Source organism: Drechmeria coniospora, chromosome 01, assembly GCF_001625195.1.
Source record: "Drechmeria coniospora strain ARSEF 6962 chromosome 01, whole genome shotgun sequence".
NCBI lineage: Eukaryota > Fungi > Ascomycota > Sordariomycetes > Hypocreales > Ophiocordycipitaceae > Drechmeria > Drechmeria coniospora.
Window position 1 is genome coordinate 7,997,490 of NC_054389.1, and position 23,879 is coordinate 8,021,368.

At 57.8% G+C, this 23,879-nt stretch overlaps 6 protein-coding genes across 6 annotated transcripts; 3 read left to right on the plus strand and 3 right to left on the minus strand.

Annotated features, from left to right (window-relative positions):
* Window positions 1–2,008: 2,008 nt before the first annotated feature.
* Window positions 2,009–5,335, minus strand: DCS_02099 (uncharacterized protein; the record flags this gene model as incomplete). The annotated part of the gene is made up of 3 exons (XM_040799428.1): window positions 2,009–2,837; window positions 2,898–4,656; window positions 4,714–5,335. 3 exons carry the CDS (start codon window positions 5,333–5,335, stop codon window positions 2,009–2,011), a joined length of 3,210 nt encoding a protein of 1,069 aa, XP_040660311.1.
* Window positions 5,336–11,502: 6,167 nt separating this feature from the next.
* Window positions 11,503–11,796, plus strand: DCS_02100 (uncharacterized protein; the record flags this gene model as incomplete). Its single annotated transcript, XM_040799429.1, has 1 exon — window positions 11,503–11,796. One exon carries the CDS (start codon window positions 11,503–11,505, stop codon window positions 11,794–11,796), a length of 294 nt encoding a protein of 97 aa, XP_040660312.1.
* A 2,220-nt stretch (window positions 11,797–14,016) lies between these two features.
* DCS_02101 (DUF92 domain protein) lies at window positions 14,017–15,323 on the minus strand (the record flags this gene model as incomplete). Its single annotated transcript, XM_040799430.1, has 3 exons — window positions 14,017–14,909; window positions 14,997–15,078; window positions 15,138–15,323. 3 exons carry the CDS (start codon window positions 15,321–15,323, stop codon window positions 14,017–14,019), a joined length of 1,161 nt encoding a protein of 386 aa, XP_040660313.1.
* A 1,137-nt stretch (window positions 15,324–16,460) lies between these two features.
* On the plus strand, window positions 16,461–17,402 carry DCS_02102 (uncharacterized protein; the record flags this gene model as incomplete). The annotated part of the gene is made up of 1 exon (XM_040799431.1): window positions 16,461–17,402. One exon carries the CDS (start codon window positions 16,461–16,463, stop codon window positions 17,400–17,402), a length of 942 nt encoding a protein of 313 aa, XP_040660314.1.
* A 1,828-nt stretch (window positions 17,403–19,230) lies between these two features.
* Window positions 19,231–21,466, plus strand: DCS_02103 (uncharacterized protein; the record flags this gene model as incomplete). Its single annotated transcript, XM_040799432.1, has 2 exons — window positions 19,231–19,416; window positions 19,487–21,466. The coding sequence occupies 2 exons, from the start codon at window positions 19,231–19,233 to the stop codon at window positions 21,464–21,466; spliced, it is 2,166 nt and encodes a 721-aa protein (XP_040660315.1).
* A 342-nt stretch (window positions 21,467–21,808) lies between these two features.
* DCS_02104 (putative BAR adaptor protein) lies at window positions 21,809–23,328 on the minus strand (the record flags this gene model as incomplete). Its single annotated transcript, XM_040799433.1, has 3 exons — window positions 21,809–21,831; window positions 21,900–23,124; window positions 23,293–23,328. 3 exons carry the CDS (start codon window positions 23,326–23,328, stop codon window positions 21,809–21,811), a joined length of 1,284 nt encoding a protein of 427 aa, XP_040660316.1.
* Window positions 23,329–23,879: the final 551 nt, after the last annotated feature.

Below are 23,879 nucleotides of genomic sequence, written 5' to 3' on the forward strand. Positions count from 1 at the left end.
TAACCTGCCGGCATCCCATCCAATGGTTACTTACCCCTCAACGCCGCCAGCAACAACAGTCTTTGACCCAGCATCAAGATTCACCTTTGGTGATCTCGCGCGTCTCTAGGGTAAGCTTCGCTCCTTCTTGAATCCTTATACACGTATTATACTGTAAGTGTTAAAAATAACTAGTATTTATACTGGTAAGACTACCCAAATAGGATACTATTCTATTCTATAATATGCTTCTTCTTGCAGCAGCAGGCGGCAGTACTACTGCTAGCCAAGGTACGACCAGTATTCCAAGAGTACGAAGTCGACGACAAAGTCGACCAGTTGTTCGAAGTCGACACGCGACTTACCAGGCGCCGTATTGCAGTAGCCGCCGTATTGCAGTATTGCTACCAGCCACTACATGGTCAATTGTTGAGACAATTAAATCGAGCCATCATATTACCAACCAACTGCACGGCCAATTGAGGTACTTTCAACTGCACCTCTTGCAAATTGTAAGAGTATATGAGTTAACTACCTTGCCCCGACCTGAAGTTAGGAGGAACAAGGAAGAGGCAATCAACCAAGATTTCAATCTATACATTCTACCTATTTTATCTCCAATCCGTATGACAGTACCAGAAGTAGTAGTGCTGTTCACACTAACTGCATTATACTATTATTACAAAACTTCTGACACGGGGGGAGGGTATGTCACGAATATATAATTACTACGTTCTATTTATTTTCGTTTCGTACGACTATTCCACGCACCATCGTCCCGTACATAGACTCGTCCTCGGGATCCGGCGCGTGCGTCGACGTACTATCCCTGGCCGTACCCAGTAATAACGATCCCTGCATCCAGGCGACGGCGGAATCGTGCTAGTACCAGCGGTTGGTCCGGATGTTGTCGATGGACTGAATCCACCCGTAACAGCAACTAGTATTTGTGTCAAGTAGTTCACTGTACATCCTGGCGGTGGTGGTACGGTGCTGGTGCCGAGAGTTGGTCCGAATGTTGTCCAAGTGCCATCCCTGCCCGTGACGGTAATAACGATTTGCCCAAAGCAGTTCGCCCTGCATCCAGGTCGACGGCGGAATCGTGCTAGTACCAGCAGTTGGTCCGAATGTCGTCGATGAACCGAACCTGCCCGTGACAGGAATATGATTTGCGTATAGCAGTTCACCGTACATGCAGGTGGGTGTTGAATCGTGCCGGCGCCATGAGTTGGACCGAAGGTCGGGACAGTCCTAAACCCAACCCGTGGCTGTAATGACAGCAGTCGTAATGCAGTTCACAGTACATCCTGGTGTTGGTGGAATGAATGGTGCTCGTACCAGCAGTTGGTCCAAAGGTGGTTTGCGTGACGAGACTGCCTGTAACGGCAACGATAACTTTTGTGAAGGAGTTGACTCCCGCTGAACTGCCTGCGACGTGTCAAGCCAACAATTCTGCGTGCGTACGGGTATATACAGTACTGACTGGCTCACGTGCCGCTACTGTTTCTCCTACAAGTGTACTCATCATACTGGCAGTGCTGCAGTCGCAAAAGTAGTTGTACTTGCCCTACCTCCCCATCTGCTGCAGACGGCAAGTACATGTACCACCTACTCAGCGGGCACCATGGACTCTTCGTTTGGCATTATTATTCACACTACGTAGCACGCAGCACGCAGTGTTGGTTGCTGCGAGTCCCGATGCCTTCGTCGCTCGACACGAGCTGCTCATCTCCATTCCCTTTCACCCATCCGCCGCCCCTTCTCCTCCACGTGACGGAAGCTCGCTCTCATCTCATGGCTCGCGGCGCATCAATCACGACCGACCGACGGCCGCCACACTACAGTCAGTTGGATTCATTCACGTCATCGATAGCTGCCTTGTTCGCATCATGGTGTATAGTGTTCATATATAAAATAAAACAAAAGTGTCAAACGCTCGCATGCTGATACCTCGTTCCTCGGGAGGTAATAAAACCCAATCCCTCCCTCCTGCTGAAAATCAATATACAAGGCTACGTCGTGAAAATGCTCAAGCGAATCTCCCTTGGTTCTTTAGCAGCGGCCCACGGTTCAACGCCATGGGCGAGCACTTGCGCACATAACCACCCGTTATCGAGAATGTAAGCTCCTGCCTCTCGAGCATGGCGACGCCCTCGTCCAGGCTCTTCGCCAGGAAGACCTTGGAACCGGTTCCGTCGGAGAAATCGCAAACGATGGGATACAGGATCACCTTTCCGGGACCCACGGCGATGTAGAAATAGCCGCCCGAGTCGTCCGGGTAGGTGACGAGGGCAACAGGCTTGCTGGTCCTGGGCAGGGCGCTCTTGACGCCGACGCGGAAACGCGAGACGCCGACGACGGACAGGGTGTTCTCGTAGTAGTGCATGACTCGATTGGTGGCATCGTGCAGCACCGTCTTTTCCGCGTTGCTGATCCACTGGCCCGAGCACGACGGGTTCTGCTCGCCGTCGGCGAGAACGGCGAAGATGTTGCCGTTGCTGCAGGCAATCAAGGCCGTCGTGTTGTTGGGGTCGAGCACCATCGTGACCTCGTGTCCCCTGTTGTCGCTGTAGCTGCCTGACGACTGCTTAACGGTACCGCCGTCTTGGCTCGTCTCAGGTCTGCCATCCATGATCATGTCGCTCTCGAACGTCACCTCGTTCCTTCTCTCCACCTTTCGTGGCGTTCCCTTCAAGGCCCGCATGAGACCTGCGGGGGGGTCCGTCTCGGGGTCCGTCGAGTTCGCGAGCAGCGCCTTCGGCCTGGCCTTCTTCTTCTTCTTCGGTTCCGCCGAGGGCAAATGATTCGTCTTGGTGACAACCTTGTCATTCATGCTCGGCTTCTTGAAGCTGGGCATGCTATCACGACGACCATGATTAGTCTTGACATGGCCGACCTCGGAGAGCCGGGAGACTTACTTGATGCAACCGCGGGAGAGCACGACGTCTTGCGTGTCTTCCATGGGAATCGATGTGATGTCGATGACGTTGATCCACAACCTGTTGCGCCAGCTGAGCTGGGTGCTGATGCCCGAGCAGCCGTCAGGGCGGCTGACGGCGAGGGAATTGGGGCCGCTAACGGCGAGGGATTTGGGACCGCTGACGGCGAGGGAATTGGGCCGAGGCGACTTCCCTCGGCTCGAACCCTTTCCGATGGAACCGGCAAACTGGGCGACGCCCTTGACCGAAGGCTCGTCGATGAAGCCGACCGACTTGTCCCAGCCACCGATCTTGAGGCCGCATTGCATCTTGACGGGCAGAGCGAGCCTGGCCGACAGCATGATCTCGCCCTCGGCCTCGAAGATGGGCCGGAAGTAGGGCTCCCATCCGCTCTTCTTGTTCTGGCTCGGATCGATAATGTCCCAGACGAGGCGGGCGCTCTGCAGTCCCATCTCGGCGCCGACGAGGAGCTTGCCCTTGGCGGCGGCGGCGAGTTCGACGCGAGAATCGACCGTGATGTGCGGCGCAATGGTGACGATGCCGTACGTCAAGCCCGGCAGGCCGACGCTGAAGAGTTCGAGCTTGAACTGGTCGCTGTAGATGAGCTGGGCGTCGATGCCGACCTTGAGGTTGAACTGGATATCCGTGTTGAGCTCGACGTGGCCTTCGACGAAGCCGCCGAGGGGCGTCCACCGGGCGTGGCCGGCAACCCTTGCGGTTCCGGAAACGCCGCAGCCGACGCAGTAGACGTTCATGTACTGGTTGAGTGCCGAGGAGGCGTTGAACCTCTGGTTGCCGAACCCCTTGAGCAGGATGGAATCCGGCCAGGGCGAGGGCGCGTTGAGACGGATCGGCATGATGTCCTTGAGCTGATCGGCGATCCACTTGCGGCTCTTGGCCTCCGGCAGGATCCACGAGAATTGCCGATTGATGCTGCCGCCGATGGAGATGGCCGCCTTGGCCGCCTTGTAGACGGCTTTGATGGTCTCGACGACCTTGGTTTTCAGCCAGAAGAGGTCGCGTCGCTGGATGCCTTGGCGAGGAGACGCCGGGCTGTCCGGAGCGCCTGGTTGAGGGTTCAAGTCGGCGAAGAATTCGTCAACCATGGCGGTCATGTCCTCTGCGCCGAGCTGTCTGTCGAGCGCCTCGTCGAAATACTCGCCCAGGCATGCCGTCGGGAGATTGTACGTCGAATCGACGGGCGGCACGCAAGCGCTGGCGTTGAAGGAGGAGCCGGTTTCGCCGGCCTCCGTAGCCCTCGCGGAGAGACCGCCGGCCTTGGAGGAAGCAGCTCCCACCTGGAAGGGAAAGCCGCCGACCGACGTGGACTCGGGCTGGGACCGACGGTGAGCCTGGTGCGGGGGGGATGCATCCGGAATCCACAGACCCCATCTCGTCTTGCCTTCGGACACGATCTCGTCGGGGTGGCTGGGATTTCCGACGGCGCGAACGACACGGCGAGCGGCGTCGAAGACGATATTGGACGCCTTGAAGTAGCATCGCTCTTGGAGGTGGAAGTCACCGCACCCTTGGATGAAGCCAACGAGGATGAGGTGTTCTCCGTCGGGGATGGTCCACGAGCCTTGGGCGAGGTCGAAGGCCTTCCGGGAGAGAAAATTTATGACAAGAGCACCCCATTTGTCAAAGACGGCCTCGAGGAAGGCGCTGTTGTCCAGGAATACGGCGGCACTCTTGAACATGAAATTGACGAAGGCAAAATGCCCAGCCACGAGTGGATCTGGCATTTCATTTAGCTCCTTGGTTCACCACGCTGACGGGATCTGCACACTCTCACCATTGTTACCGTAGAACATCTCCAAGCCTTCGCCGGGAGGACTCGGCTTCAGGTGGGCCGAATTGGACCTGTCGACGGACCAGTGGACGCTGGGCGCCAGGATCTTCATGGGCCCATTGCGAGTGAAGTTGGCCTTGGCTTGTGCCGGTGGTGTTGGCGTGGGCTGCGGGGGCCGTGTGGGTCCATCGTCAGGGTTGCTGCCATTGTACTTGGCATGTCCTTTTCCTGCCGGGAGTGGAAGGTGGAGGTTCTGCGCCAAAGTCTGATTCCAATATCCAGAGCTATTCCAGTGCGTCGCCGGCCCATCGACGGTCTTGCTGCCGTTGGACTTGACCAATCCTGCTTCCGCCGCGAGAGGGAGATGGGTGTTCTGTTCGGACGTCCGATTCCATTGTCCAGCGCTGTTGCTGTGCGTCGGCGCCGCGAGCCCATCGACGGACTCGCTGGCATTGGACGGGGCAAGTACTGCTTCTGCGGCGATGGGGAGGTGGATGGTTTGTGCGGCAGGCGTCTGGGTCGGATGTTCAGAGCCGTTGCTGTACACCGGCGGCGCGCCGGGAGCCGGAAGCGCCTGAACGACGCCGGCTGCCCAGAGCACGGCGGCGAAGGCCCTGCGAGCCATGGCGTTCAGGCCAAGGGTATCCGGACGAGGGCAGCGCGTGGGTAGGTGTCGAGGAGGAGGGGGAGGAGGGGGAGGAGGAGGAGGAGGGGGAGGAGGAGGAGGAGTGGCAAGACCAGGGTCGGGTGGAGGAGAGGGAAGCGAGAAAGATTCGTCGCCTTGATTGTCAGATGGTGATGTCTATGAGCAAAATGAAGGGTGGGTGGAAAGGAGCGGCGGGGGTGAGGCTCTTTAGTATTGCCTAGAGAAAGCTGTCGGGCTGTCAGTCAGATCGATGCGGACGCGGATGCGGAGTGTCGTATCGGGTCGCGAGCGCACGCCTCCGGCAGACTGCCGAGAAGCGGAAGGACGACAGTGCGGTCGGTGGACCGGTGGGCGAGGCGGCATGCACTTACTCTGGTCGATGGCGTGAGGGCATCCGTAGGGGTAGACGTAAGACGACGGCGGAGAAGAACGATTCCGGCAAGAGGCGCGAACGAGCACGACGAGGTGTAGATGCAGAGGTCGGGAGAGGCGTAGGCCTAGAGGAAAGGAAAGGACAGGAGAGCGCAGGGCGGCAGAGGATATCAGATCACAAGACGTGGGGTTACAATCTTCCCATCGGCCAGGTTGGATGACGAGATGCGAGGGGCTCACGCCCGTCTCGGGCGGCGGGACGGCAGCCACACATTCTTATTGCCAGGACGTACTTAGGCGGCGACGTTTGTCGACAGATACGAGGGCGACGGCTCGGACCCGGACGACAGGCTGATGGCTCGCCGGTAAAGGTTTGTCAGGATGGATTGTTGATGTCAGAATGGCGGCTCGCAGGGCTTCGGTCCACGGTTCGTGGGCTCAGGAGCCGGCAACGACAGCACCCTGATGGCGCTGCGGCCGGGTGCAAGGTGGGAAATTCGGGCACGCAAGCCCAAACGGGGACGAGGAGCGGGCCATTGTCTCATTTCGTTTACGTTTCCCCAGGAGAGGGCGAATTGTGAGGGCGACGCACCCCGGCAGAGATCGGCGGGGCGGACCCTGTCTGCAGGCGAGCGGAGTGGACAGAGCTTGGCCCCAAGCAGAAGCTGGCCAAGGGTCGAGGGAGCAGTTGATGTGGGCCCGAGCAGGTTAGTGGCTAGCAGAGTAAGTACTAATGTGTAATAACAGTCGGAGTGCGGTTGTCAGTAATATCATACACTTGCCTGCAGCAGGCGAGTCGGGAGACGAGGCGGGAGACGAGGCGGGAGGTGAGGTTCGCCGCCTACGAGCAGGGCGAGGTGGGTGCCACGGCTGGCGACGACGGACGAGAGGCGCTCGAGGGCATGGGAATGAACGGAGCATTCATGCTGAGCGCCGACTGACGATGCAGCCAGCATTCGCCGGCATTGCGTGCGCATATAGGTCGTGTGGAATAATAATGCGGATTATTTTTGATTCCTGCCAAACATTTAGTGGCGTGCGGAGTGGTGGTTGAGCGAATCCGACTGACGGGTGAATAGGGTGCGAGGTGTACATGCGGGTGCACTGTGCACGCACAGGTAATCCTTTATGAATAATAGCGATCCTCGTACGGTACGAAATAGGCAGTCGTAGAGTCGGAGCCAATCAGGGTGGGTACGAGTACCGAAGCCTATAGCGACCTGTACAGTCAGATTAAGGGAGATGTGTAATAAAATTACGGCCAAACTGGACTAATACTACATATACGGAGCGAAATGTCCAGTGATTTGGTACCTGCGCTCGCTAGCGCTGTGGTACTATGGCACCGTAGTACGGAGTAGTGCGGCAGGTACTTGGTTAGTACTTGTACGGTGGCATACGGGACGCCGACGACCAAGGTGTGCACTATAATTTTAGGTAATAATACTTATGTGCCCAAGTACATGTGCAGTAAGTACGGAGTACGGAGGCGCCTTACTTACTAGGTACCTACATAAGTCCCGTCCTGCAGGGGTCACCTTACAGGGGTCACACGATGGCTCCTAAGTGGCATGGCCTAAGCACATATACTGTGCAGTACTGTACTGTATTACTCCGTACTTGCATGCACATGTACCCCGATGGCAACATTCTACTCTGAAATCCAACAATCAACAGATCTATGCTATGGAAATAGCTCAAAATGCCATTATTGCTGCGTGCGCCTCTATTATTAACCTCGAGGCTTGTACAGTAGTAGCAAGACCTCTACCAGAGTAAGTACTTACGGAGCACTGCACAGTATTAGTTGCAAATTATTACCTAGTATCTAGGCACTTGATACATACGAGGTATACTTGGAGGTGCTCAGAGGTACTCGGTCGGAGTACTCCGTGTGCTGCTCGCGCGCTTAGTGAGTTAGCGTTGATAAGTACGGCGCAAGTACGGAGTACGGAGTACGGAGTACAAGTGCTCGTACTCACGCCTACTCCTGGTGCACGTGCACGAGTTATTAGGGACTATTATGACACACAAACCAGCAGTGCGCGAGTACTGTTCACAAACATGGAGAGCGACAGGCGTGCCCTCTGCCAACGTATCAATCTCCCTGGATAGAAATGGGCATGCATTTTGGGGCCATGCTTCTATTGCGTAACGTACCGCACATCACTTTGCTTTCGATTGCCATGATTCTACGAGCAAGCACCTGCGCTACACCGGGGTGCACTTTCATTCATGGTCGCTGCACATGTACAGCGTACCCGTGCCTGCATGGACACTGTAATTACAGGGCTTGCTGGCACACCCGAGTACAAGCACAGTACTCCATGCTCCGTGCTTGCATCGACCATTGACACTTGCATGTACGTACTTACAGCACTGTAAGTACTTCCTTTGGTACTTACTAAGTAGGTAGTAAATAGGGAGCAGAGTACGGAGTACGGAGTACAGCAACAAGTATTCACACCCTGACTTTATGGACATGACAACGAATACTTGCAAGTGCAGGTGTACGGTACAATGCAAGTACGGAATACAACCAAGTACATTAAGTACAGTAAGTACAATAAGTACTAGGTACAGTAAGTACAGCAAGTACAGCAAGTACAGCAAGTACAGCAAGTACAGCAAGTACAGCAAGTACAGCAAGTACAGCAAGTACAGCAAGTACAGCAAGTACAGCAAGTACAGCAAGTACAGCAAGTACAGCAAGTACAGCAAGTACAGCAAGTACAGCAAGTACAGCAAGTACTGCAAGTACATGTAATTACAGAGTACGGAGTACAAGTGCACTTGTCACTATTATTGCTCACATGCACTCCGTAAGTACTCCGTACACCTAATTACTTAGTCCAGTAATACTCCGTACGGAGTACAAACACGGTAACTGTTACTTGTCCCTGTTCCTGAAGCGGACCCCTGGTTCGGACCCCTGGCCGGACCCTCGCCGTACCCCTGGTTCCTGAATTGTCATTAATATTAGATGGCTTCCACCAGGTGCGGACGCACCCCACAAACGCTACCAAGCTCTATCCGCCAAGCTTCCTCTCTCGGCTTATCAGCGAAACCGATTGGCCCCGCTCGCTGCTTTCAGGACGCAACCAACGGCTGTTGAACCGGCAGGCTCGTCGCTTCGGGGCAAAGGTCGCGCATCCCCGCCAGCCGTTTCGCTTTCTTGTACTCCGTACAGGTAATTACGGAGTGCACATGCATCTTCACCCACCTGCGCTTGCATGTAAGTACCGGTACTCTCGTTTCCTCGTGTTTGCACCTACGGAGTACTTGCTTGCTCAATTGTAGGTACCTGTACAGTAAGTACATGTCGGTGCTGCTGAAATGGCGTCCCAATCTGTCGACAGTCGTCTATTCGCAGCACTTGCTTACGTGTGCACCTGTGCTTACTTGCACACCTCCGTACTGTTACATGTACACGTCCTTCCCCATCCGTCCTTGTGGCCCGCATGACGACCTCGCGAATATCGTGACAAATCGGTACCGAGCCGACGACGGCTGCGTGTGCTGCACTCTGCACGGCATGTGGTGTTGATGTTGTGCTCGGTACTCCGTACGCACTTGCGACCACGACGAGCTGGAATTTCAGCTGCCGCCCTACCTGGCGCCGGCTTCCATCGGCCGTCGACGCAGAGAACGCATGCGGACAAGTCCTACAGGCACCTCCGCGATGCACTACAAGCGCTGGTGCACCTGCACGGACCGTACAGTAGTCGCTGCAGAGCACTGCCGTCGCGCCCGAGTACTTGCTCACGCACGGGGTGTGCTGCTGTCAGCCATGGTACCCTCAGTACGGAGCTTGGTGCTTGCGCTCAACCGAGCATCATGTACGGAGTAGTTTGAACGAGCGAGCACAACGTATAATCACTGCACCCGCGAGGGGCTGATGGAGTCGTCCGTCAAACCACCCCCTCCCCGCGCGTTGGCCCTTTGGCCCCTTCTGCCGCTCGTCGGCCGGCTGCCGGGGTCGGAGTGGTGGTTGGTCGGTCGGCCGGTAATCGGTGACGGCGTGCGTCATACGAGTGCGGGATGATGGCATGCCCGCATCCTCGGGTGTCAATGCAGAGCAGGTGCTGCACTTGGTAATTATGTGCTCGCAGCCGGCCATGACCTACCAACCTAGGCACCACGCCGTGCCATTGCATGGGTGTCCGATGCAAGGCACATGGCAGACGTCAAATTCAGGACCATGTGCAGATCAAGATCTCCACCCTAACCGTCATGGCGATGGCCCATCACTCGACGAGCCATGTACCTGTACATGCCCCGGCACGCAGCACGGCGACGATGGCATGTACCGGTACATGTACCTGCACCGACGCCCTCTCCCACCCAAGGTGCTTACTGTACTCCGTACTCCGTCCCGTACCGCTACGGCATGTGTGCTCATGCCAGGAGCGATGCTCCGTGCTTGCTCACCGTACTCCGTACACACCGTACATGTACACCGACGGCCCAACCCCATACGCTCATCACCTCTCTACCCTTTTAGGAAGGTGCAACCCTCGCGGCTGCGGGGGCGGGAAACCGCAGCCGGATGCTCCCCCGATGGCAGGTGCAGGTGGCAGGTGCAGGTGGCAGGTGGCAGATGCAGGTGGCAGGTGGCACATGGCAGGCGGCAGGGGGCAAGGTGACGGATGGCAGGCGTTCCCGTGGCCGACTTGCCCGACTTGTTTAGCTGGGTCCACGCACCGCCTGATGGGTTCGGGGAAAGGAAGAGAGGGGGAGGGAGGCAAAAGGGCGGCGAGCAAGCAACCGGACTGCATCATCATCGCCCGCCGCCGTCGACTCGTCGCCGTTGCCGCCGTTGCCGCCGTCACGGTTGGACCTCGCTGCCTCGGCAGGACATTGGCTCGCTCACGCAGACTTGCTCCGCTCGTCGTCGTGCCGCCTAGCCGTTGGCTGGTCGTTGGCTGAAGATTCCACGTGCAAAAACATGATGAACATGTGCTTCCGGCTGCACACACGTTGCCGCACACGTCCGCTGCCCAAGGAGCAAACGAGGACAGGCGAGCACGACGGCGACTACGTACGGCGGCGGGGCACGGCGTCTGCACGACGATGCTCGTCGAAGCCCGCTTTCGCCCAACCTCGCAGTGGTCGTGCGGTACCTACACAAAGTCAAGCTGCACTCCCCGTTCACCGTGGTGGCACTGCCGACGTTCGTGGTGACCACGCCCCGAGGATGGCCAAGACCAGGCAGGACCCAAGACCAGAATGAACATGTCCCCTCGTTCCGCCCCATGTCCCCCGCGACAATACGAGAGAATGTTGGGGAAAGGGTCCATGCGGCGGCCGACGCTCTGGTGAACCGGCACTGGAAGCGAGCGATGCATCGTCGTGGTGCGGCACAGGGACCCCCGCGACTCCCCGGGGCTCGGCGTCCCCTGCAACGACGGCGGCCATCTGTTGAGCCGGTCGGATGGGCAGGGGCCCCAGGTGCGTCGCCAGATACGGGGTCACCGCCGTCGGCTAACCTTGACCTACCCTACCCATCCTCAACCATGCCCCGTGCGGAAGAGCAGTCTCCTCGACGGTGTGTCGGCGCGGAGAGAAATACCTGCTCATGCGTGCGTGCCGGGGCCTTGTCTGAATGCCACGGCACGGCAGCCCCACGCGACGGCACGGCCTCGTCGCGCAGGCACACGCGGCGCAGGGCCAGGCCGCCTTTCTCGGTACGCGAAATTCTAGTGCCTCTAAAAGTATGCGCTCGAGCACGCGATTGAACTGTCCCGCCCGGATGGGCATCGTGCTATCGTACGATGTTCATTGCGCGCCGCCATGAAGCGCCGGGCACTCGGCGAAGCGTCCTAGGCCGTGACGGGAATACGAAGCAAGGTGCTCTCGTCGACGAGCACGACGCGTCCGTGCAGGTGTGCGCCTCGATGCGCGCCGTTTCGGAATCGTCGACGGCAAGAGAAACGAACAGGTTCACCGCAATCTCGGTGCCAAACGCCACTCGCCTGAGAGCTCTCGGCTCGGAGGGGTTTGGTCGATGCAGCCTCGACCCGGCCGACGGACACGCGAGCACCCCAGCCGGCGCTGGATCCGGATGATACGACTTTGTACGGGGATGAGGAAGCCCCTCTCCTGGGACACGAATTCTCCCACGATACGGAGTAATACCGAGTGCGGAGAACGGCCAGGACCCTCGACGATAGTTGCATGTAATAAATGTGCTGAGCAACGACGCTCCAAACGACCGGTTCTCGCAGCACCCCAAGACGTGGATGCCTCTCTCGAGGTACTGTACGGAGCCATTGCACTCTCCCCCATTCTTGCATCATTCTACCCATTCTACGGTTAACCCATTCTACCTATTCTACCTAAGCAAGTATTCTACCCATTTTACCCAATCTACTTACCCATTCTCCTCACCTGCACCCATGCTACTGACCCATTCCACTTGCATGTACCGATTCTATTTGTCCATTCCGCCCCTCCGCACGTTGGCTGGTGGAGGCAGCAGTCACCGTGGGCAGTTCATTTGATCTCGTCCAGAGTTGCATCACCACCCTGATGGTGCCTCGGCATCTGTCATGGCGTCTCGCGTCGCCCATCACGTCACCGGAGGCACGCACCCTCGTTGGCTCGCAAGTGGTGGGGTCGCCACGCAAATCCGGGACCGACGAAGCGCGGAGAGACGGATGACGGTCGGCGTCGGTTTCGGTACGAATCCGAGCAGCCCGGTGATTCGGAAGCCGCCGCAAGCACGAGTGCTTGTACGAAGACGACAAGAGTGCCGTACTGTACACCAGCCGGCGTCCCCTTACGGATCAATGCCTGAATTCATGGCTTCTATTTTTGTGCCATGCCGTTACTCGTTCCCTGCTCGCCTTTTAGCCAACTTTGGTGAGAACGACGCTGGGGAGGAGCCAAGACCATGTTAGTCAACAAACACGTTTGGTGGGGATGGTGGGCCGTGACTTTGAAATGAGGCAATTCTCCGTGCTCCGTACATGGGCAAATGTTCCATTCCGGGACTTGATATTCTGATCTTGGCAGAGAGGAGCAGTGAGAGAGGTGATACTTGGACATGTTCTCTGTACTCCGAGCACGTAGTTGCTTCATTTCAGTATCTTGTACTTGTGCATATGCACTTGCAACTAATACTCCGTACTTGCTTGGTACTTGTACTTGTACTTGTACGGAGTAATTAATACAGTGTTTACGGAGTGTTAATTACTGTTAATACGGTTACGGTATTCGTATAAAGTTGGTGCATGTGTTGTATTATTATATGTACAGTAGGTGTGCTGTTTTGTGCTATAGATGTGCTGTAGGTGGAGGTGGGATGCATGTACAGGTTTACACCAGGAGCGCAATGACATGTACTAAATACGGAGTACGGAGTACAAGTACTTGTTTACCGTAAGCCTACTGCCTGCACACAATGTACTTGATTACTTTCAAGTACTTGTACAAGTACGGAGGACGACGGTAGGTACTTGCGGAGTACTCCGTCCGTACTGGAGTCGAGCACATGCCACCATCGATGACATGATAGAGCCCTCCGTGTGCAAACAAAAACCTTTCATCGTCATGCATGAGATGAGTCATTCTTGCTCGAGAGTTTGCATCGTTGGGAGATTGTTGAATTTTCCATGCATTTCTTGCACATCTACTTGCCTGCACAGCGTGCTTGTGACCACGTGGGTTGGACAGAGTGCCGAACAGCCCGCTCGTGCCCCAAAGTGCCAACGGAGGATTTTCGTATCCCACGTTTCCCCGCCCAAGAGAGGACTGGGACGGACTGCCGGAGCTCTGAGCCATGTGCGCTCGATCCTTCACGGCGGTAGTGTTGCCGCGCACGTGTGCGCCGACAAGGGTGGAAGGAGACGGTGGTGCCGGAGCGTACAGTACTGTAGTCGGCTGACGGTGAACAGGCCAAGTCGACTCTCCCGCCGTGCGGGAGCGGCCATCAAGATGCTTTCCGCCTCACTCTTCCATCATTCTTCTCCTTCTTACCATGCTTCCCCATGGATTGAATCGTTTGAATTTCCGATGAGACCGTCATGAAAATCAATCGTCCATGGAGGAGAGTAACTCTCGGATCAAACTCGAGGCTCACTCAACAGGCTACTGCAGCCCTCGTCGTCGCGAACAAAGCCGTCGCAAAGGGAATGAATCATGTTGTGCTCAAGTCGTCAAACGGTGAGGGAACGAATTGATTCGCTTCTCGTCCGCCGCTTGCCAAACCCATAGGCGCCGCGCCATCGACAAGCAAAAGCGCAGACACGTGACGCACCGGGCTGGCAGGTCCGGGGACAACGACCTCATATCTGCATGACAGACTCAATCGGCACACCCCAGAACCAACTCGCGACGGCCATGGCGCCGACGCTCATAAGCGATGCCATGAGGAAGTTGACGTCGTTGTTGTCCAGCAGGTCCCAGCCGCTCTCCACCACACGCGACGGACGCTGATCTCCAAAGCTGGGCCGGCGATGTTTGTTCCTCATGTCGTACTTGCCCATCTTGCTCGTGCCCTCGTCCGAGCCCTCGTCGACGACCGAGATCTCCTCGCTCTCGCCCCCGAGTCTCGTGGCTTTCGCTTCCGCGCGCGCGCCTGAGACGCCGGTGGCGGCGGCCAAATCTGCGGCGGCCGACACCAGCACGCGGCTGCCGCCCTCGCCCTCGACAATCTTGCCCGTCCGCACATCCCGGACGGATCGTTGAAAGATGCCGCCGAGAAGGCTGTCGAGCAAGCTTCCCAGCGCCCCCCAGAGCACGAGGAAGCCCATAAAGGTGCGGCGACGCTCCATCGTCCACGGAACACCGCCTCCCCACGCCTCGGCCGCGTCCGGCGTGCAGCTCGGCAGGAACAGCATCGCCGCCGTCACGATGACCATGGAGCCGAGCAAGGCGGCGCCGAGCCCGAGCATCGTCACGCCGCCGTTGGTTCCGCGGGGGACCTTGCGCAGCGTCCAGGATGAGATCAGCCGGGGCTGACTGCTGGATAGGATGCCGAGCTCAGAGCTGAAGGTGTCGGCCGCGACGGCGGCGTAGTTGGCAATGATTCCGACCACCAAGAGGTCACCGCCCCACGAGTAGCAGAGCGTGCCCGCCGGCTTGGGCGTCGTCGGGTCGGCGAGGGCGGCGGCTCGAGAGCGCAGCTGAAGCGCGTGGAGGACGGTGAGGATCGAGGCCATCAACGAGTTTGCAAAGACTGCGTGCGGGTAGATCGAGAGTCAGCCTACACGTGCCTCACGCTGCTGTCGCCCGATGTATGGCCCTCGGCCGGGCACGTGCGTACCTTGGACATGTGTTCGAGGTCCCTCGCCACCGGGCGTGCCGCGGGATTGCACCGTCATCGTGGCCTTTACATTTTCCTTGATCTGCGATGGCTTAGTCGTCGTGAACGCTCGTGTCTGGAGCTCCATGAGGGGTGACGTACGTGAGTCACGCGTGTGCCGGCGAGGAAGAAGACGCAGAGCAGGACAAAGGGCAGGTTCCAAGGATGGTAGGCGTGGGCGGCGGCCGTCAGCGTCGCCGCGACGAGGCCGGCGGGTGTGAGGGAATTCTTCTTCGAGGCACGAATGACGAGCGCGAGCGTCGCCGGAATGGCGATGATCGCTTTCATGGCGAGGAGAACGGGCCGACTTTGAGCGAGCGGGAGCGTGACGGGTGACGGTGCTGCGAATCGTCCTCCCGGAGCTGACGTGTGCGAGTCTGGCCGGCACGTGCTTGCTGGTTGCTGACGTCAAGAAAAGCTACTGCCACTGTGCGGCAGTGGCGCTGTGACCAGGCACCCAGAACTGCTGTACGTACTCGGTACTTGTCGTCAGGCACTTTGAGTAGGTGACAGCAAGTACTCAGTACTTGTACTCTTTGTGCTTGTACTCTACTGAAGTACGGAGTACTTATGCTTGTACTCTACACTCTGTGCACTGTCCGAATATTTCAAGCACACTGTACCTCGTACTGATGACCGCATGCGCATAAAAAGTACAGTGTACGTCTAGTTGTACGTACTGTACAGTACTGGAAGCTCCGAGTTCATGTTCGGCTGAGCGATGGGATAAGGACAAAATCGCTTGAGACAAGAGTATGCCTATCGGTAGTCTCTATCCTTGTCGTCCCCCAATCAAGCCTCCTACGAAATTGAGAGGCTGCCCGCGTGGGAGTAGACCAGGCGCTTATGGATGATCTCGGCATTCTCATCACTACCGGGTAGGTTCCCAGCCGACGACCTCATCTCGTCACGCTCGAATCATTCAGGCAATTTCTGCCCTCGAGTTCAAGGGGGGCTGAATGCGGCTTGACGAGTGGGTTTTCTGTAGGCTTTATTATTTTTTTTTTCTCATCATCCATCCTATTTGTCTTGCGGTATAGACTTGAATGACGGAACTGATGACACCTAATCTGGGATTGACATAAATAGTCGCAGTAGTAATAAGTACTTGTGCCACCAAAGAGCTACTAAGTACTTATTCCGTACTGTACTAATAACCACCCCATACTGAGTACTTATTTGGTGGATCGTACAGTGCAGACGTGCACAGTGCCGTGGTGAACAAAGCAGTACTACACAGTGCAAGATTTCACGATGCTGATCTATTTACACTGTACTCAATCGATAAGCCATCGGCCGTTGGGATGCAGAAAATCCCTATCACGTTTCTGTTCAGAGCCGTCACTACGGGCGTCGTGCTGCACCCTTCTTCCAACACCACTCTTACCTCGCTCGCTGCCGCACGCAGCAGCCCGGACCGGCATCATGGCCACTGACGAGGCAAAAAGCAATGCGTTTGCCATCCTACCGATCCGCATGCCCGCCGTGCCCTCCTTTCCTCACGCGACGATGCATGAGATACGGATACGGCGGAACGAGCCGAAAATCCCGACACCCAACGACTCGAGGAGTCTTTACTTGAAAAACATACCGACCGATAGCACCGAGTCACATTTTAGAGCCGTCTTTGCCCACCTGGTCGGTGCCGGCCGCTTCGAGACCATACTCTTTCACGACGAGGCTCAGGCCGGACTCGTCGTCGACCCCGCCCACGCGACCAAGATGGATGGCATGGCGCGGAAACGAAAAATGATGCATCTCGAGGCGCAGGAGCGAGCGCGCGAAGACGAGGCCGCACGGCTACCCACGCTGTGGACGCGGACGCTGCACAAGAGCGGCGGCACTGCCGTGGTGTTGCTGGCGGACGAGAAGAGCGTGCAGCTCGTCATGAAGGCTGTGGCGAAGCTTCCGAAGACGAAGAAATTCCCGACGTGGGGTGAGAACGTGGCCGACGAGGTCCCCCCGCTGGGCGCGCCATGGCTCTCGGCCCACCTGCAGCTCTGCCGTGTCGACAAGGCGGCGACGCAAAATGCCGTCCACGCCTTCTTCGACGCCTTCAACCGGCGCGAGAAGGAGGCCGTCGAGATGGCCAAGAGATTGCGCAACGAGCCGGACGAAGATGGCTTCGTCACCGTCACGCGCGGCGGTCGGGCGGCCCCCGCGAGCCGAAGCGAGGCCGAGGAAGCGCGGGAGAAGATGGTGGGCAAGGAGGCCAAGAAGAAGCTCGAAACCAAGGACTTTTATCGATTCCAGCACAGGGAAAGGCGGAAGCAGGAGCAGGTCGCCCTCCTGCAGCGCTTCGACGAGGACAGGCGAAAGGTCGACGCCTTGCGGGAAAAGAGAAACAAGTTCAGGCCCGAGACGTGAGCGTCCGATGCGGACCTCTGTTCCCCGTACGTGCCCCCCCCCCTCCTCCTTTCCCTCCTTACCACGTCGGCATCATGATGACGCCGCGGGGCCATCCGAGCACCGGAGATGGCTTGGCCCGGCCAATGTCTGTCGCCGGTGGAAGATGAAAACAACCGCGTTACCAACTCTTCTCAACCTTGTCTGAGATGCTCATTCCCTCCCGACCCCTTGGCCCGCCGATTCTGTGGCCATGATGCTGACGAAAAAAAGGCCGCATTCTGCGCAGACTTGCCTGTCCATCCCCTCGCCGCACGATAGACTGGCTCGTCGCGAGTGATGGCTGGCATTCCATTCCTAGCGATCTGCACCTCCATGGACCAAACCACACACACGCACACATGGACATCCGACGGAGCTCTGGCTGCCGATGTGGCCTCTCTCGCGCGACGTCCGAAAGCAGCGGCATCCATGACGAAACAGTGGGAGCTGCGCAATCAAGAGTCGAGGCACCCGGAGGAAGGGTGGGCGGATGCAGTTTGGCCCATAATCCACTCGACCAAATCCACACCAAGTCCCCCTTTCCCACCGCATTTGCTTGTTCGAACGTCACGTACAGTACATGTCGATTATCCATGGCGGCGAGGCCCAAGCTTTCATCGTATTACCTTGCATTCGCGACCCGTGCGGCGGGTGCCTCGGCGATAACGGAACGCAGGTATATGAGGCTCTTGCATGCATGCACATTGCAACGCTGTCGTTTGCTAATTTTCTCTGAAACATATGCTTACTTGTACATGCACGAGTAGAGCAGGGCTACGTGATATTTCTGCCGCCATCATGCACGGGAAATGCCATTGATGGTGGTTGCACTCTGTGCTCGTAATACTGTATATTACTATATCTGTATTACTGTATTACTGCAACATACGGAGGACTTGGGATCATTTCGGCATTAATAATGGAGTGTGGTCGCAAAGTCATCCACGCCCCTCCCATAATAATTACTATTCAGAACTACTTCGGAGTACTCCGTCCTGTGCGTTATATTTGTAGTACATGTATCCGTACGGTATAGGTACATGTGAAATCTGGACATGTCAATGTACTCCATAGTTGCCGTAGTGCAAAGATACCTCGTACATTGTACTTAACTGTACATCTACATGTATCATGTCAATTACGGAGAAGGTGTATTTGTGCTCGGTACACTGCAGGTACAAGTAAGTGTACTTGATAGTTCTACACTTACGGAGTACTTACTCACTTGTACATTAGCTTGTACCTAGTACCAGGGTCCGACTAGGTACGTTTACGGAGATTTGTTTACAACTACTCCATACGGAACTGCCATGCAGCACAATGTATTGTGTCGAGTTTCGTACACATGTGCTGGAAGAACAACGGATCGGAGCACGTACTGACGACCAAGGCCAACGGACATTTACTACTCCATGCTCGCCCGGAGTGTCTTCCTAGCCTATTGTACATGTGCAGCTTCGCCGGACCGTCGAACCGACCACAGACCGTCAACGCGTGACCACTCGACGGCGTCGTCATCGAGTTTTCCATCATCGAGATACCCATCATCGAGTCTTCCATCATCGAGATACCCATCATCGAGATACCCATCATCGAGGTACCCATCATCGAGATACCCATCATCGAGATACTCACCATCGAGATACCCATCATCGAGATACCCACCATCGAGATACCCACCATCGAGGTACCCATCATCGAGATACCCATCATCGAGTGCCCGAGTTAGATACCCGACTTCGCAGCTGCCCCGACGACGCCGACGCCTTGATTCTCCATCGGCCTTGACGTCGATTCAGCCCTCGCCATGGTCGACACCGAAAACCTTCGGACGGCATCGCTGTACATCAACAACCAGCTCCTCTCGAGAGGACTGCTTCGGGATGGCCAAACAATCGACTTCACCAACGCAGGCCACGTGTCGTCGGAAGCTTCGCCGCCCGCCGCCGGACGAATCATCGGCCTCGTCAACGACCTGATACTCCGGCGCGACGTAAGACTGCCTGCCGCCGTCGGCCAACTCCCCTCGAGGATGAAAGGCTGACCACTTCTCCCCCCCGCAGCGCGATGCCGAACACCGCGAGTCGCTTTCGGCGGCGATGCGAAACCTCCGCGCCGACAACCAGAAAAACACGATCGACGTGGCGCGCCTGGTCGAGAGGAATGCCGAGGAGAAGCGCCGGGCAGACCTCGCAGCCGCCGCCGAGACGACGCTCAGGGCACAGCTCAAGTCGGCCGAGGCCGCCGCGCGCGCCCAGAAGGAGGAGATTGTTCGGCTCAAGGCCCTCGTAGCCCAGACGCGCACGACCTGCGCCACAGAGGTACGGCGGCGGGACCGGCAGATCGACACGCTCAAGAAGCAGCTCGCCGAAGCAGGGAGATCACGAGGCGCGAGACCGAACCCGGCGGTGGTGACCATCACCGTCACCGGCGACGTCGGCCCGGCCAAGGATGCGCTCGCCGTGTCCAACGGCCCGGCCACCGACGGCGGCGATTTGCTACGAAACGAGACGAATGCCTTCTTGGCGAAGCTGGCCCGGGAGCTGGGCGACGAGAACGATGCCGTCCTCACCGTCATGCAGCGAACCATGCTGCAGCTGCGAGAAATGAGCGGGTACCAGCCGGACGCAGCCGAGGACGCGCAGGTTGCCCGACGGCTAGGCTACCAAGAGCTCTCCGTCGAACTGGACGCCGTCATGGAGCACATGCGCAGCATCTTGACCAGCCCATCGTTTGTACCCATCGAGGAGGTCATGATCCGCGAGGAAGAAATCAACCGCCTCAAGACCGGCTGGGTCAAGATGGAAGGCCGTTGGAGGGAAGCCGTGCACCTCATTGACGGTTGGAGGAAGCGAATGGCTGCGAGCGGAAGGTCCGTCTGCGACGAGGAGCTGAAGATGGGCCTGCGCCTGAGCCCCGTGCGTGTCAAGGACGTGGACGAGACGAGACAATCGCTCACCATGCCCGACTTGAAGACGACGGCTGAAGTGGACGAGGAAGACGACCAAGGCTCCGACCGCCTGTCTCGACGATCACCGCGCCCGCCGAGTCAGGATTCCCTAGAACTCGTCCCCGAACCAAGCTGCGGTGGCCACCTTGCCATGGACCTGGAGAACGAGAGGGAGAGTGAGCCTGTCGGGATAGACGGCAACGAGGCTCTCGGCGACGACGACGACGGACAAGGCATCGAGGCCCCGCCGTTGCAGCGTCCGCATTCGCCAGAATCTTCCCCTCTTCCTGAACTGCCACAGATAAGCCCGCTCAAAAATTGCACCTCGGCTGGGAACCGGCGTTCCTTGCACAGCGGCCGAACGCAAAGGTCAGGGGAGTGCGGCCCGACTGCCGGAAATGCGCACAAGGAGCAAGTTGGTAGCGAGGAGAGGTCGATGCGCTCGCTCCCGGTTCGGCCGAAGATCAAGGTGCCAACGCAAACCGGCCTTCCCAGAAAGTCCTCGCTGGACGACGCATTGCTGTCGGCGCCGGTCGAGAGGGCATACGCCCCTCTTGATGACGATGAGCCGGACGAGCCGGACCTTCATGCGACAGAGCCTGAGCCTGAGCCTGAGCCCGAGCCCGAGCCTGGGCTGCCCCGGAGGGACATTTCCAAGACACGAATCACGGATCGGCCGTCGCTCCCTCGGCATAACCCTCTAACCATGTCCGCCATTGCCGCCAAGCTCGCGGCATCCGAAAAAGAGGCCAACGCGGCGCTCGATCGTGCCAAGTCCAAGGCCACGCACGCCGTTCGAGGGGGCGTGAAGCGCCCGACCGTTGCGGCACCTGCTGCCTCTGCCGCTGCCGTCCCTCCTCCCGCCCCGGGGCATGTCCGATCTGCAGTCGCAGGAGAGCCAGAGTCTGCCGTCAGCCGCGTCGTCCATGGCGAGCCCGTCAAGGGCAGCCCGGCTGCTACGAGGAATGCCCCGCTGCTGCCGAGGCCGGATAAGCGAAAGAGAGACCGAACGGCGAGCAAGGCATCCTCGCGGAGGCGCAGCACCCTTAGTCCCCTGGAACTGCAGTCGCTGATGGCGGGAAGCGTTCCGTGAGAACGATACGACGAAGCCGGCCTGGATGCGTCCATGACGCGGGCGTACAAACATGGGTTTCTCCAGCCGTCGGGGGCTTTTGCATGAAATTATGGCATTTCTCCTTGCATCTATGGCCCCATCTATACATTGCACTTTTCCCCAGAAATCATGCCGCCCCTTTTCTTGCACAATGTCCTTTCGCTAGATCATTGGTTGGCTATGGAACTGTAGACGAAGATTCCTGAATGAGGCCCCCCCCTTCCATTCCGTACTTTGCACGCACGCGGCCGCGCAGAGGAAGAAGCGGAGTTGGGTTCCCGAGGATGGCAATAGGTGGCCGTGAGAGATGCTGCTCATCTATTAATTTCCCTGAACGTAGTTGCCTGGCCGTTCAACGTCAGCATGCTCGGCTCGCTCGACAAACCGGAGAGGGGAGCGTAGGCAGGCCTACCTGGGAATTGACCCTGCTTGCCGTGCAGCCGACCCGTCCACCACTCGTTCTCGTTTTGCGTCTTGTGTATGATTTCGATGACGTCGCCCGTGCGGAAGCTCAGGTCGCCCTCTGCCTGTGCCGCGTAGTCGTACAGGGCCGTGACCGTCTCGGTCGCGGGTGCGGCCACGAGCGCCTTGGGCTTGGGCTTGGGCGGAGGAGGCTTGGACTTTGCCGCCGCAATCATCGACAGACCCGGGCTGCTGGGCTTTCTGCCGGGCGAGTACGGCGGAGGAGGGTTGCGGTCGGCGGAATCCATCGACGTCCGCGAAGAGCCGCTCGTGCGGCCGCTGGCCGTCGCGTTGGGCCCGGGGGACAGGAGCCCCGGTTGCTTGCCAGACTCGATGGCGGCTGGTCGGTTGCCGTATTTCGGCGGGCGTGGCCGACCCGTCGTCTTCCAGCGACAGATGGAGAGGGCCTCGGCTTGTTCTTGAATGTCACCCCGCTTCTCCTCGAAGGCCTCCTCGATCTCGCGCGTCAGGTCAAAGTAGCCAATGTCGCAGCGCTGCATGCGCTCGTGTAGGGTGTAAAAGATGTTGAGCTGCATGTAGTAGAAGGATTGGAACAGGGGTTGGATGAACTCGCGCTCGAGGGTGAAGAGCTTGGGCAGCTCGTCCTTGAGGAGGTCGTTGAAGTAGTCAAAGTCTTGGGTCGCCTGCTCGGCGTCGCCTTCGGCCTTCCACATGGCCTTTTCATCCTTGGCGCTGCGCTCCTTCTTGTCCTGAAACTTCTTGAGCGTGGTGCGGTGGCGGTCGTAGTCGAGGCGCTTGTGCTCGCGCTTCACGGCCGTCTTCCGGATGACCTTGATGACGTCCATGAGCTCGTTCGCCGGTCGGATGATCCTGCTCTCGATCATCTCGAGCTCCGGCGCCAGCGTCTCCTGCAGCTCCTTGACGATGGCTTCGTACTCTTCGCAGGCGGCGATGCCCTCGGGGTTGCCCTCGGGTCGGATGGAGTCGGGGTCGGACATGCGGCCGGAGATGGGCTTGTATATCTCCGACGTGGCCTTGCTGAACTCGATCTGGTGGTTGAGCATGCCGTTGATGGCCTCGAAGTACTTTGTCGACTCATCGTGCAGCTTCTTCGTCTCCTTTTCGAGCTCCTGGAAGCGACGCTCGGCGTCGATGTAGACGGCGTCTTTCGTGTTCTCGCCAATGTTGAACTTGGCCCTGAACTGCTGGGGTGCCTTTGGTACCAATTAGCCCCGCGCTTCTCTGGATTCATCATCCACTCGGCAGGCCAACATGGTCCGAGGGAGGTACGGATGCCGGGGTGCCCGTGAGGTGCAGTCGAGGTGGACGTGAAGCGTGGTCAAGTGCGGCGAAACGAGTGAGGGGCAGTCTCCAGCACGTACCCGCGTGAGGCTCTTCTGAAAGCCCTTGAAGCTCATGATGGGAGGGAGCGGGTGCGCACGGGGGGGCGTGCGACGACGGTCGGGCAAGGGGAGAGGGCGTAGAGCTGCGAGACCTCGGCGCGCCGAGGGAGGTTATGATGATTTAACGGACATGGGTTGTCGACCGGCCTGGGGATGGCGAGAATGTTCGCTGGCAGGCTGGGAGAGCTTGGTGACGACTTGGGATGTGGCTGTGTTCAGCATGTGGCGCAAGTGCTGAACCGGCAAGTGCGTCACTAGGTTGCCAATCCGGCCTAGAGCCAATTCGTTGATTCCCGCACAGTGAAGGCGCACTGTTTGCATGCTGCGAAGAAAGGATAGGCAGGTATTAAGTACATGGTATTTGCCTCCAAGAATACCTGCGTATATGTCCTCAGGGACGAGGGAGGGCAATTAGAAAGAAACCACCTTTGGCAACGACAGTAGTTGTACATTCAGTGCATGTACGGAGTGCTGCATTTGCAACTACGGCATTATTACTTCTCGCGGCTATGGTGCACGTACGGAGTACAGTAAGCGTAGCTCCCAGTGCACATTTGCAGTGCTCG